This window comes from Dermacentor variabilis, chromosome 8, assembly GCF_050947875.1.
Source record: "Dermacentor variabilis isolate Ectoservices chromosome 8, ASM5094787v1, whole genome shotgun sequence".
Taxonomy (NCBI): Eukaryota; Metazoa; Arthropoda; class Arachnida; order Ixodida; family Ixodidae; genus Dermacentor; species Dermacentor variabilis.
The window spans coordinates 40,900,327-40,914,416 of NC_134575.1; the positions used below are offsets into that span (position 1 = coordinate 40,900,327).

Genomic DNA, 14,090 nt, shown 5'->3' on the forward strand with positions numbered 1-14,090 from the left:
TAGTGCTGCACATCACACAAAGCATTACATAAATTTTTTTATGATTAGAATTAAGGTTACCACACATGATTACATTGAAACTGGTGTGGCAGTGTTTGTTGCCGTATTTTACTCGTGCCTTGTTGGAGCGCTCATTTAACCCATTGTTCCTTGACTCTAGGACTCACTGCCAGCAGCCCCGCTTTCGGGTATGTTAAATAAATCTGGAGGGAAGGTGCGCCTCACGTTCAAGCTTGAGCTAGACCAGGTTTGGATCGGCACGAAAGGTGAGCGAGACATGTGCGCTGGTGGCCACTGCTAAAACATCAAGATTAGCGAAATATTGTTGAACCCTGTCAGTACAACAAAACGTTAAAGAAGTGGGTCGCCTTGCCTGCTCCCATGACGGCAGTTTGCCACGCGGCACCCCAAAGCAGCCATTACGTGCTTTCTAGGCAGACTTTTTGCTGTGAAGCCGCAACTCAGAGCGAGATTCGCATATAACCTGCACCCTGACTTTCTGTTAAATGTTTCACATTCTTTGTGCGGCTTATACGAGCGAAAATATGGTACTTGTGTTTACTCGCGTACCAGTGAACAAACCTGTCACTTTGCCCTTGTCGTAAAAACAAATAAATTTGTACCTGTGTAAAATGGCAAGAATCGGATTGCACAGGCGATACAATACAATATACAATACTTATCCACTTTTCGCAGAAATACTGCATTTGCGAAAAGCTTAAGTGTTTGCCACTGCTATCAAGGTTTAGTAAAACCTTGTTAATTCGGATTTCACACAATTTAAGAAAGTGTCTAAATTAACTGAAGGCCGAATTGCCGAATGTATCCAGAAAACAGTACACACATCCTTGCTACATCAACGCGCCTTTATTTACTGAAGACATGCGCAGCGGCCATTTCTGTTTGACACAAAATCGGCACAGCGGCTGCAGTTTTCATCTCATTACTGATACGCGCTCACAGCAGCAAATGCCTCAGTGTCATTGCTTACATTGTCATCTTTTCTTTCAGAGAGGACAGAAAAGATCAACATGAGCTCTATTAAACAAGTGATCAGCGAGGCTATTGAAGGTCACGAAGAGTACCACATAATGGTGAACTTTTGGTTTTGTCGTTTCATTTACACAAACATTGTGGATGGCATGCCAAGCATGCATGCGCATTGCTTGTTTCTTTGGTTACGTATAGCGAAAATGTTTGGAATCGTTTCAGGAAGTGAGACAGTGACTATAAATTCTTACTTGCCTTCATATTGTGGTCAGGTTTGTTGAGAGCTGTGCACGAGTGCTGACCTGACACTGTTTTTGGCCAATAGCCAGCAGGGCCAATGAGTTGAATAATGGAAGTCTACTCCATACCCATTCTGGATGATATGTCAAAAACAGGCGTATACACAGTGGCCCCAGTTATCTACACGGCAAGACAGCTTCATCCAGCACTTACAAAGTGGGTTAAAAAAAGCACAAAGAAAGCAGCGCTTTGAAACTAAGTGTTAGTCTTGCTCTGCATCCATATTGTGAAGGACATGACTTGCGGTACCTGAGTCAGTCAGCTTAATCTGTGGTGTGGGCTGGCGCTGATGACACAGCAGTCTGTTGCCAATAGCATCACCCGTGCTTTGAGCAAGTTTACACAGACAAGTTTTTCAAGCAGGCGAAATAGGCAACAGCATGTCTCAGTGCAGTTGCGATTTTTGCCGGTTCGCTAAAGTCGACTTCGCCGCAGTAGAGCCGTCTTATGCAGTGAAGCATATAAAAAATTGTAACTGGGATATTATCGCAAAACATATTACTTGCCCCTTAATTATACACATGCCGTATCTGGTCACAGTGTGAACCGTACTGGCAGTCAGCTGTTTCTGATCTTGCTGTGGCGATTTACGGTGTTTCTCAGTGTTACTTTCTTTTTATAATGCAGACTCATCAGAAATGTACCTACGGGGTTCTACGGGAGTTATCATCAAATGAGACAGTACTGTCACTCATGCGCTTGTGCCTGAAATATAGGACAGAAAAACAGAAAAATAGCGCAGAGCCTTTGCTAGAACTTCTAGAGTTCGTAATCTCTATGTTGAGTTGTCTCTAGCATGAATGATCCAATGTTCACTATGTGGTAAATTTTAACCTGCCGTAGTTGCTTAGTGGCTATGGTGTCGGGCTGCTAAGCACAAGGTCGCGAATCTAATCCCGGCCACGACGGCCATATTTCGATGGGGGCGAAATGCGAAAACACCCATGTACTTAGCTTTAGGCGCGCATTAAAGAACCCCAGGTGGTCCAAATTTTCGGAGTCCCCCACTAAGGTGTGCCTCATAATCAAAACTTGGTTTTGGCATGTAAAAGCCCATAATTTAAATTGGTAAATATTAAATAGCAAGCCTTTTCCTATATGCAAGCACTTGCCATGACTTTCGAACACAGCTATATTAGCCAATGACGGGTGGACTAATGTATTGTGCATGCAGTGAGTTGTTACGTAATAATAAATTGCTTATGCAGACCATGTGCGATACTTATTGCAGGCTCTTCAGCTTGGGACAACAGAAGCCTCCCGATACTGGATCTACTGGGTTCCCGCACAGTATGTGGATGCCATCAAGGAAACCATCCTAGGAAAATAGGCACAGTACCTCATAAATTGACTGGAGTCCAGACGCGGGAGAAAGGGGAGAAGAAACAACTGAAAAACAGCCATAACGGAAGTAGAAGCAAAAGGTTCCTGTGCTCTCTCCTCTTGTTCTTATGTTCAGTGTGGATGACGTCCGAGAGTGAAAGAAACACTTTGACAAGCATGGTATTTTTGCAATTTTACACTCGGGGCGTCCCTTCCCTTTCTGTCCCCCCGCTGTGTGAGTGACGCTGAAGCACGGGCGTTCCCACGGTTGCGTGCTGTGAGAAAATAAAAAAAAGAATTGTGACTGTGGAGATGGCTGTTTCGTGTCCAGTTTTGTTTTTATATATAGGTACGTTTTCCAAGTTGTAGGTGCTGTCGCTTCTCACATGTAAAGAGATGACACTCAGTATGGAGTTTGGGAAAAGTGTTTGCTTCGATTCAGTGAAAATGGTTCACATTGGTTAATGTTCATTCATTCATTCATTCATTCATTCATTCATTCATTCATTCATTCATTCATTCAATTCAGTTTATTTGGACATACATAGATGGTACAGGATGTCCACGAGGTGCGGCAAAAGGAGGCAACAATGCCTCCTGACAGGGCCTTCACCTTGGGATCGCACATCATGACAGCAGGTCGGCATGACAAAATACTGCACTACATTGAGAGATCAAAGCAATCAGTGAAAATTCAGCAATACATGCTGTTTTACATATGACAAATTAACCTATGATTTGACATTATACATTGATTACATCATTCTAACTCACGGAAACAATGTAGAAAATCATTCAAATTGCATTTGCTCAAGACAAAAGAAAGGTACAATCTATGCAAAAGAGGCAGGAGAAGAAAGCATCATTTTTATTTCTTTCCTAAATTGAAAAAGCGTTTTGCAATCATTTATGCAGTTGGATAATTAAATTCTGTTAAAATCTGTGTGTTACATAGTGTAACTATTTGGTTGTCTATGATCTAGTACCATAATTTGTGTGTGACTTTGACCAAACCATAGATACAGTGCGCAAGTTATGGGTAAGGTTCCTGTTTAAGTATTTAGTGGAGAAGGATGTAAAATTGTGCTTAATATGAAAAATAAGTACAGCCAAAGAGAAACTGTAAAGTTGATAGTGCGGCAGTACCTTAACTGCGTTGCACAGGGATTCTTTGGTAGTAGGTGCGGAACGGAATACAGTCTTCAATGCCCTGAACTGAAGTGAGAAAAGGCAGTCTGAATCTGATTTGTTACATGTGCCCCAAACTAGCTGACTACATAAAATAAGAGTGAACTACGGAAAAATAAATTGTTTTCTCAAACGCAGAGGTAAAAGATATTTAACCATTGCATCTGCATAACCTAATAGCACACCTGAGAAGTAATATGTAAAGTCTATTGCAACAACATTAGGTTACGTAGCAATGCGATTAAAGTTGGCGTATACTCATGAGCGATTATGGGTCAATTGGGCATCTAAATTGACAATGGGCTTCTGAAATGACAGTGAGCTTTCATGTGTTTACAGATACAGCAGCCTGGGTAAGTCACAGGTAGAGGCGAATTACGGAAAAAAAGCTCCAGCGAAGGTGGCCGACCTGAACCGAACAATGCTTTATTCCTTTTCTGGTTACATTCCAGAGAGAGAAATCAGTGTTCTAGTTTCCCTGATTGAGAAGTACTGAGATATTCTAATCTGATGCTAAAGTTAGTCTCTGTGCCTGGTGTTGTCTACATTATCATGACACAGAGCAAACTTTGTTGAAGAAAGTACCAATGAGCCTAGGTTGGATAACGTCGACCATAAGAAAGATTAAGAGTGTAGCACCTGGGAGCCTGAGCAATTGCAGAAGCTAAGTGAGCTGTATTGTGACACCATGGTGCATCCTTTTCCTGGCTATTGTAACAGAAACTGGTTAATAGAAACAATTTGTGCCAAATTATTAATGGAACTCTGACACTTGACGATATCTATTTCTAGGGTTCTGAGCATAGACCTTCACTTAATACAAAAATGTCACGTAACACTTGCAAGCATATGGAAGAGTTAAACATTCGAATGAACGTGTTCCCAGTGATGCAAGGTTACAGCGATAGCTATTAAGAGTGCTGTACTACACTCATATTTCACGGTACCTGTCATCATGTACCTTAGACGAAAGGTATTAGAAAAAAAAAAAATCTTCCCCTCCAAAATTTGATAACAGAGCCTGAACACCAGAACCAGAAGTTGCGTCCTGTCATGTTGTGGCTGGTATCATCCAAATTAAAGTTACGAATGTTGTGTTGCTCCTGGGAACAGATGGACTCGATGACGTGCAACAAAATTCACAATGCACAGTGTTGTACTAGGGGAGCAAGCCTAGCAGAAGTCCTGCTTTTATTGCTGCCTCATCTACACCACCTTCTCGTTAAAAATGAGTGCTGTGCAGACATGTGACATCCCCTGGCCATGCAAATGGGAAACTGCCACCTGCACCTGTCAGTGACTTGGCTCCAAGGTGCAGTTATAACCGCAGTAGTCGGCGCAGTTTGTGTTACAAAAGCTATCACTGCTGTCATCCCCTGGACGTTGCCCACACTGGCTTTGCCAATAAAAACAGAAAAGTTGGAAGGCGATTTAACCTCCAGTTGAAGTCGATGGTGTCTTCCTGAGCGAGTTGGGGGCAAGATAGGGGCGGAGTCACTGCGCACGGCACTGTATCGCGTCGGTCTCTTAACATTTTGGCACTCTCTCTTTGGGATCGGCACACATAATTAGACTGCACTATGTTCAGGATCAATTTGCTTATTTAGACCACTATCTTCAGGATCAACCCAGATTTTAACGTTAATTTTCAAAGGTCTGTGGTTTTACAGCCCAAAACTACAATCTGATTATGAGGCACGCCGTCGTGGGAGGAAAAGCGTCTGTGGCATAATGGCTACAGTACCGGACGTCTGTGCTAGAGTTCCTCTGCAAATTTGTCCGTCAAACAATTATTGATTTATTTAAGAAACTGATGCTTTCTCTGAAGGGCGAACCCTTGACTGCTATAACAAGGTGCAGCGTTATGCTTGGACTCCTAGGACAGTGTTGAAAGCTACGCGCTTGCGACATCTTGGCGCGATGCAGCACTTAAGGCGACTCCTGCTGGATGCGGTGCACGACGGGAAACTGTTGCCGTTCGAAAACCACGCCAATTGCGTCTCCACATGCTGGCTTGCATGGGGGAATATCTTGAGCATGTTCTACTCCACCTCTTGAGGTATGTCCGTGGGGCATACTGGTCATGCAGAGTAGCGGGACTCTGTGATGGTGATGCCGTGACTGAATCTCGAGAGCGGACATTTCTATTGATTTTTTTGAGAAAACATTTTACACACACACACACACACTCACACAGTGACCACTACTCCCAGGGCACATACCCAGTAGCACTTATTGACCCATATTTTTTAGGCTGCACAAGCTCTGGAATGGGCTCACAAAAGAGGCTAGAAACGTAGCCGATATGAAAAAGTTGTGGTAACTCGCTAAGGAAGACTCCGTCTTCTTTTAAGTCGCAGTTTCGCTCGAAAGGCAAACCAGCAATTGCGATAGCAAATTAGTAGACAGCTATATGAAGTAAGGATAGTAGTTTTATTGGCCGTATAAATTTCGAAGCATTCGCTTACTAACTGAATTAACAAGCATGGTGTAAGCGCGCAGAAGCAAACGTGCACTAGATGAGCGTGGACACTCGCAGTCAAAGCGCTGGTGGGAGCAAGTGTGGCAGCAGCAGCGAGCGAAGTGACCTTCATGCGGTCTATCGCTGCAGCGCAAGAGCGGCGAGAACACAGCGCACACGAAGGTATGAGCCGTCTGTAAACCCTTTTCAAGATACTGTGCTCGCGGCCGTGCAAAGCACGCACTTCTTGGTGGAGTCGAAGCCGCACTCCCAGCTCCCACGCTGCCTCCCTTCTTTCCTCCACATATGGCAGGCAAGATTTGAGCCGCGATCGTCAGTTTCCCTTGCGCCCGGTCGCGAAATGCGCAGTTGCTGCCGGAACACAACGCCGCCCCCCTCCATCCCTGCCTCCCATCCCCCCACGGCCTTTCGCGCGCGCCAGATGGAGCCGCGATCGCCTGCTTCCCTCGCGTGCTTTCACTCGCACTTCAGCATACGACACGTGGCGGCCGTGTTATCGCCCTTGGACTTTATACGGAACATCACGGCGACGGCAGAAATGCGCCTGTAGTGTCCATGTGATTGCTATCGCAATAAAAAAAGTTCTGGTAGAACCCATCTCAAGATGAATGTCAACGTTAGTGCGATTACCAATGTAGCAACCCTCCGTATTGCAACCGCCGAAACGAGTCACGTATTAGGTGTGTACCGCAGCCGGGCTCATCTGTCTGGACACGCTGCGCCATCTAGCGCCGCCGCCGCGAAGTCCGCTCGTGGCTTCCGAGATGCGAGGCGCGCCGGCGCGTGCGAACACTGAGAATTGTTCTCTCGCCGGCCGGGCACATTCGTGGCCCAGCGTGCTGAAACGTCGGGCTGCTGTGCTTGGGGAAACCGTGTGACGCGGTATCGATTGCTCCCTTCACCGGATAAGTTATCTTGAGAGCCTGTCATTAACCTTTCTCTGAATCCACCAAAAAGGGGCACAGACTCAGTTGTCCAAGTTTGTCTATTTGGGTACAGACCCAGTGGCCCAAGTCGTAACATAAAAGAGGAACTCAGATTTAAAAAAATATGCAGATCCCACGCACTGTGGGAATTGATGTAAGCGAAGCTTTTTGTGCTGGTTGCTTTGACGGTAGTTAGAGGATGTTGACGGCGAAAGCGTAATTTCTTCAACGTTTCGTGTAACACGAGAGTGGGGAGTTGATGTTAAAAGTTACCTTGCGTGCGCCACTGCTCTTTGCGTAGTACACAGAACACACAGGGAGAGGTGTTTGCTTGAGCCGTTGTGCGCCATATTTCATAACCTCCGAGAGAGTTGAACATTTTCATTGCCTCGCATAGCATCGTGGCAGGACTGCTACAGTTGGATTATGGGGCTGTACGTACCGAAACCACAATGGGATTATGAGTCACGCCGTATTGGCGGACTCCGGATTAATTTTGTCATCATGATGTTCTTTAACATGTCCCGAAATCTAAGTGCACGTGCGTTTTCTATTTCGCCCCGTCGAAATGCGGATGCCGCGGTCGGGATCAAATCTGCGACATCTAACAATGCCATAGCCGCAAAGCCACCGCGGTGGGCACAGAAGTGTTGATTTGATGGTCGACCGCTTCCGTAGTGTCGCCTAGACGCTGCGGTGCGCTTTAATTAATGCGGCTTTGCTTCTGCACGCCTTGCGTAATTTGTGCACTTGACATACTTGCGTGGCGTTTATTTTTCAGAAATAGTAGGAACGTAATGTACCGTACTTTGAACTCAAGCTTATACAGTTTCCCAGCAAACTGTGTCGCACAGCGGTAGGATTTCCTTGCCTTCTCACGCCACCTTCCCCTCCACCTTATTGTACGTGAACTGCCTTTTCTCCTCTCTACAGTTATATCTACGTCCCCTCTGGACTCGCACGTTACTAGAAAGGGAAGCGCTGCAGTTTCAGCAGTACTTTTGAGGGGGTCACGGATAATTACAGCTCTCAAGAGGCTAGTGTGGCGACGCCCAGGGAGCTCCAGAGAGCATTGTGCGCATTCTACGCGGTGGGGTCCAAACGAGTTTCTCGCGTCGCCTTTCCTCTCTGACTCGCTCCTGTTATGTATACACACGTTCTGACCCCCCCTCCCTCGACGGGGCGTGCCGGACAGCAGTAGCAGTGAGAAAGTGGAAGGAAGAGGCAACGAAAGCTTCGTTGTAAAAGGCACCCTGTGGCGTGTTGTCCTTGAGCTGTTCGGGCGTGGGTACTTTTAGGAGCCGACTGGCATGAGCTTGGCGTTGACAGACACATTCAACTCCATCAGACTTGGTTATCGTCTGGTTTGGGAGCCCCTGCACGTGCGCACACACGGAAGGCAACGTGCGTCGACCCCACAAGAGTGAAAGATGTACATTGTGCGCGTAACATAGCATCCTTTGTGTGGCTGTGCTTTTAAACAAGTACAGCGGAATTTCGTTAATTCGAACCCGCTTAATTCGAACTTCCGGTATGTTTGAACAGACGCCGTGCTCCTGTCAAATTTGTGTGTATTTCAACGTGCGCAAAAAAAAGAAACGCCTGGTAATTCGAACGCGTATGCGTGTGAGACGGCTAATCCTATCGTACCGCACTGCCGACCGTGCTGTCAGCAGCGCGCAAACTCGCGAGGCGGCGCTTCCGACCCGGCAGCGCAAGAGCAAAGTTCGCAATAGCGGAGACGTACAAAATAAAAGTTCGCAATAGGGGGTCAGAAAATTTGGTTGTGGGTGTTCATAGTGGTTTCTTTTTTTTTCTTACTTGGGTAGGACATTACGCAGTATAATAGCAAGAGCTTGGTGGCGCAACCCACCGCCCCGTTCTAGAGGGGACGTTCATAACATCCATCAATCCATCCATCCATCCGCCGCCACGCGCCGGCTGCTGCTCCCGTCTGCCGTTTAGCATTAACGTCGGGGTGCGAGATGAATGCGAATTTTGCGTTGAGGCGCGGCGTCACCGACAGCACGCGCCACGGCGCCGGGAAGCCGCACTTCTGGAACTCGTCCATTGTGTATTAGTGCACAATGCGCCGCCTATTGTAGCGCTGGGCGCATGTCCTGCACTCAATGAGCTTCCTTTAATTAAAACAAATTTTCGTGCCCCTGCGAGTTCGAATGATCGAGGTTCGACTGTACTAAAATAAAACGAAAAGAGCAATTTAAGATCTTTTAGCCCATTTCACGAATGTACTACAAGCAAGTGTCATGACAAATGTCGTGGTGGGACAAAAATACACCCCGAAGAGTGTAAACTGCTCTTAGAGTGTGCTCTGAAAACAGTTGCACCCTTTGGGGTGTATATTTGCCACTCAACGATAATCGTCATCTGTATTGCTTGCGTTTCCTTTCTTGAAAACGCTGCGCTCGTTACTTTCCTGTCGAGAATGCTCTGTTATGCTGATAATGCGCATGTCATTTGTGACTTGGAAGCACCGGGATCGCAGCGTTAAAGAAAGGAAGTGCAGGTAAGACAGATGACGATTGTTGTTGTGTGGCAAATATACACCCCAAAGGGTGCAGCTGCTTTTATAGTGTAGAAAAATTAAAGATAACACGTCAAGTTCTTTATCCCTTTCAGTGTCGGGGCTTTTTTCGGATGTGACACGCCCGCAGCGTCGGCTTTCTTTCTCTCGAATATTCTGAAACGAACACAACGGTTTATTTAGGGTTGTGAAGAAATGAAAAAAAAAATGACGCGGATCACAGCAAATGCTCTCTCGGTGCGGTCCCCACATTCCTATCTGACAAAAGGAATGTCAAATAAACATGGCGGTACAGAAACGCGTAAACGTACTGCTACGTCAGTGACGCTGAAAGGGTTATTAATCAACACTTTGCACTTCTACATGCGTCGACTGTGCCTCGTTACTTTCACGATCATAATCATCATAACATACAAAATATGTAAACCAATTATACACCCCAGGCACAGGAAAGGTTGCTGATCGCATTAACGTCGTCAATCATCTACGAGGCAGGTTGCGCCGCCAAATTTTATGGTTTTATACGCCTGCAAGCATAGAGTTTCTCACTACATTACCTAGAGGGAAATCTGGCGCTGCTGCGCTGTGGTATGCATGGGAATGCCGGTATATTGTGGATTCGGATTGGCATCGTTCTCGTAGAGACAGGACACCTTGAAGACGCGCTTGGCAAGTACCGTTCCGTCTGTCACAATGATTCATTTTCTACTAGAACAGCACATAAAAAGCTGTTTTAGCTTTATTATTACGCGAAAACATGTTTTGTTTAACTATGAGAACTTGTTATTGTGTGTACGACTACATGTTACGTAAAAAGTATCAGCGGGCCGCTAAAGTTGGAGGAAAGACGACAAGGTTCGGGCTCGCTTTGAAACAGTTGGTCGTCTGTTCTTGCTTTTCTTCGCTTGGTCATGCATGGTGGGTGAGTAAAGATGTAATATGCGTGAATGGAAAGATTTTATGAAGATTTTACTTTGAGAACGCGTTATTTGCGTAGCCATATCCACGTTTTAGACGAAGCCTCTTACAACACCAGCCAACACGAGCCTCGCAGACACATATACCGTCATTCCCATGACGGCACGGTGCCCCCTTAAGAAACTCCCATAGACGGTGGCGCCAGATTACCCTCTAGGTGTTATAGTGAGAAACTCTATGCCTGCAAGTCTCGTAACCACCGCGGCCTCGACTCTTCACATCACGTGGTCGATGCTGGTGATGGCTATACAGCGACCGAAGGAAGAGAACGCGAACAGAATTTCAGCCTACAAACTCGAATGCTCGATTTTCTGCTGCCGAGCGTACAGCTGCATGCTTGGCCGCTCGACAGGGGGTCGCGAACGGTTGTCGTGATGCAAATTTTACGTTCCGCGAAGGAAGGAACACGTCGCCGCAACACGCTCGACGCGTAAGCAACAGCTGCGCGTAGCGTCATAATCATCATCATCGTCATCACTACCACTACCATCATCATCATTATCATCTGCCTAAACAATTGTGGGCCAGCCGGCCACCGTTTCGGCTGCATCCAGGCGACCCGGCCGGGACGTCCAGGGCTGCTGGAAGGCGCCGGACGCGTTGTACCACGAGGCATGTATTGCGTGCTCGCGTTCAGTGTAAGCACAGTGCGGTCGCCCGTCCGCTCCGAGAGTACTTCTTTTTTTGCTGCCCACAGCAGCTTGCTGTGGTGCGACGATCGCGAGGTCCTAGATGCTCAGCTGGTACATGGGACCAATGCTGCTCTGACAGTGAGTTCGGGTTTCAGCGCCTGTATAGGACGGGTAGGTTGCGGAGGAAGTTCTCGGCTATTGTGTAAAGGCAACTTGATGAGGCACGTTAGCTATGTTGATGATGATGATTTAGTGGCATCCTCTGATACGGGGCGGTGAAATAGATACCTAGCTTGCTTCACTTAAGTCAGGTATGCTATACATGTTTTTTCATCTAGCACTTTTGTATACATCTTCTTAATCTTTTTTTTTCACTTCAAAATCTACCCTGTACCGCTAGCCATGACTGTAAGAGATCCGGTCGGATCAATGTCTTCCCTGCCTTTTTTTTTAACCCATACTCTAAAAGTCTCTTGCTTATCTCGACTGCTGACCGGTTGACGCTTTCGTCCACTTTAAACCCAAGGGCTTCTGGAAGGTGTGCGTTACCTACGGTTCTCATTGGTTGAGTCTCTTCGCATTTGAACGCGAAAGCGTTAAGGACCCCGCGTCGCAGAAAACCCGGCGTCCCGCGTTCGGCGTCGGACGTCGTCTCGGCAGAATTATTTTCGAATCGCGCTCTACCTGCGCCTCCCATGTGACGCAAATAATTGACTGAACTAACTGAATTTCTCAAGCTAAAATACTTGGAAAAATCGTAAACTATGACTTTCACACAACCTACAGACATGATAGCTCTCGGATTGTAATTTGAATATACAAGAAAACACAATTCTGTTACGCGAAAACTCAAACTCCTCTTCCAGCGTTTCTACAATGCATAGATCGGAGACGGCGTCCGCCATTTGCGCACGCCGGCGCGTAAATATCTCGGAGTTTACCGAGCGGCGCGCCCACTTCCTTGCATCACTTCCAGATGGCGCTCGCCTCCGCCGCATGTGAATGTGAAGACATCTGCCCAGCGGTCGATTTAGGTGCCACTGGCCTCATTTGAGCCCTGGGGTTCAGCGAGAGCAGGGGAAAAGTAAACATGTCCGCAATAGAGATTAGTAAGAGGCGATTTGAAGATTGGTGGAAGTAGGGAAACGACAGAAAACGGAGACTTACAAAAGCAATGTTCTCAGTAGGCGGTCATAAAATCTGGTTGTGGGAGTTCATATTGGTTGTTATCTCTATGTCTTCTTTAACCTAGGTAGGACACTAGGCAGTATAATAGCAAAAGCTTGGTGGCGCAACCCGCCACCCCGTTCCAAAGGAGACGCTCATAACATCCATCCATCCATCCATCACGGCCCATGCAAGAGGCCGCGTTTCTACCAGAAAAACCGCCTTCGTGCATAAGGTTCATCGCGACCGCTTCCCAGTAAACATTGCGGTTACATACGCTACAGTTGCCGGGAAGCGTGAGAAGCAGTCAGGGATCTTTGAATGCTATCGCGTTCCACTCGTAAAGGCGGAGCGTAAGCGTCTTACAAATTTTTATTAGGATTATTTATTAGTTCGCCGAAGGACTGTAGTGGCACCTGTCGGCAAGTGGGAGAAGTACCACGATCGACTCGGCTCGCGAGGCGGGGTGAAGGCACATCAAGTGACGGCCAGCGTTCGAAGCGGGAAGACGCGCTCGCCGAGAGCTGAACATGTAATCTGTAACCATCGTTAACAAATCCAATTGCTTTTCTGATTATCGATCGTGCCATCATGCGCGTCGACAATTGGCAGGCAGCAATGATGATACGTTGCGTATAAAGGTGGCGCGAAATTCACAGTACGAGCAAATTTGTGGCGTGCACCCCCGCGCTTTCGCTTTCTTGAAGTGAGCGTACGTTCTTGCGTGAAGAGAGTGTGCAGGCGCATTAACGTAGTTCCAAATAACCCAAGTCGCAAGGAAACCACGGGAACGAGCATTTCGTGTAGCGACAGCGAACAGTTTTGAATTACACGGAGATGCTAGTCCAGGCGGGACACTTTCAAATTTTCGGCATCTTGCCATCTTTCATTGCCTTCGGAGGACGGCTATACGCCCTCTCTGATTGGCCCGAATGCCAGCGTGGCAGAATTTGTCTAGAATATCAGCCACCATAGCATGCATGGTGCCAGAGCCGCCATGAGAGTGCGGTAGCAATTGACCCATATACTCCATGCAGCAAGCACTCCACGTGGTGCTTAGTCAGTAAACGAAATGGCCAACAGGTTGTGCGGATTCTTCTTAGCAACTTTATGATGTTCCGAGCCCGCGACTGTCTGTAGACTGGCCGCGCGAAATTGAATCGTTTGGCGCAAGTGCTTGAGGCTAGCGTGCGCGTTCTTTCCCTAACAACACTGATGTTAAACACGAAGTACCCCTTGAAAACCCGATGAAGAAGCATGCGTGCTTGGACACCAGTGTGCCGTAGCCTGCACGTGACATCATGGTCGCCTTTCATGAGCCATCGTCCGCTTTTTTGGGGGAGCGCCCATAGAAGCAGACTAAACAAGTAAGAGGACGCTTCGCTGGCGTTCGCGGTTCACAACGATGGCTGTCACCACCATGCCGCCATTGCGATGAAATCTACCGCAAAATCCAGTCCGTGATATACCGTGCGTGATACACCAAGAAAAAGTGTACGTACTCCCCGTTCGCCACGAGATGTACGAGCGTGGCTGGACCTTGGGGTCATTGTCCACAC

The 14,090-nt window shown here is 47.1% G+C and overlaps 1 protein-coding gene across 3 annotated transcripts in view; it reads left to right on the forward strand.

Annotated features, from left to right (window-relative positions):
- The window catches only part of LOC142590121 (uncharacterized), a 63,187-nt gene extending 60,263 nt beyond the window's left edge, over window positions 1-2,924 (forward strand). For all 3 annotated transcript variants that reach the window (XM_075701989.1, XM_075701990.1, XM_075701991.1), the window contains 3 exons: window positions 161-266; window positions 1,012-1,094; window positions 2,522-2,924. In XM_075701989.1, coding sequence (XP_075558104.1) covers window positions 161-266; window positions 1,012-1,094; window positions 2,522-2,620 — 288 coding nt within the window. In that variant the 3' untranslated portion in view covers window positions 2,621-2,924. The remainder of the gene's footprint in view (window positions 1-160; window positions 267-1,011; window positions 1,095-2,521) is intronic.
- Window positions 2,925-14,090: the final 11,166 nt, after the last annotated feature.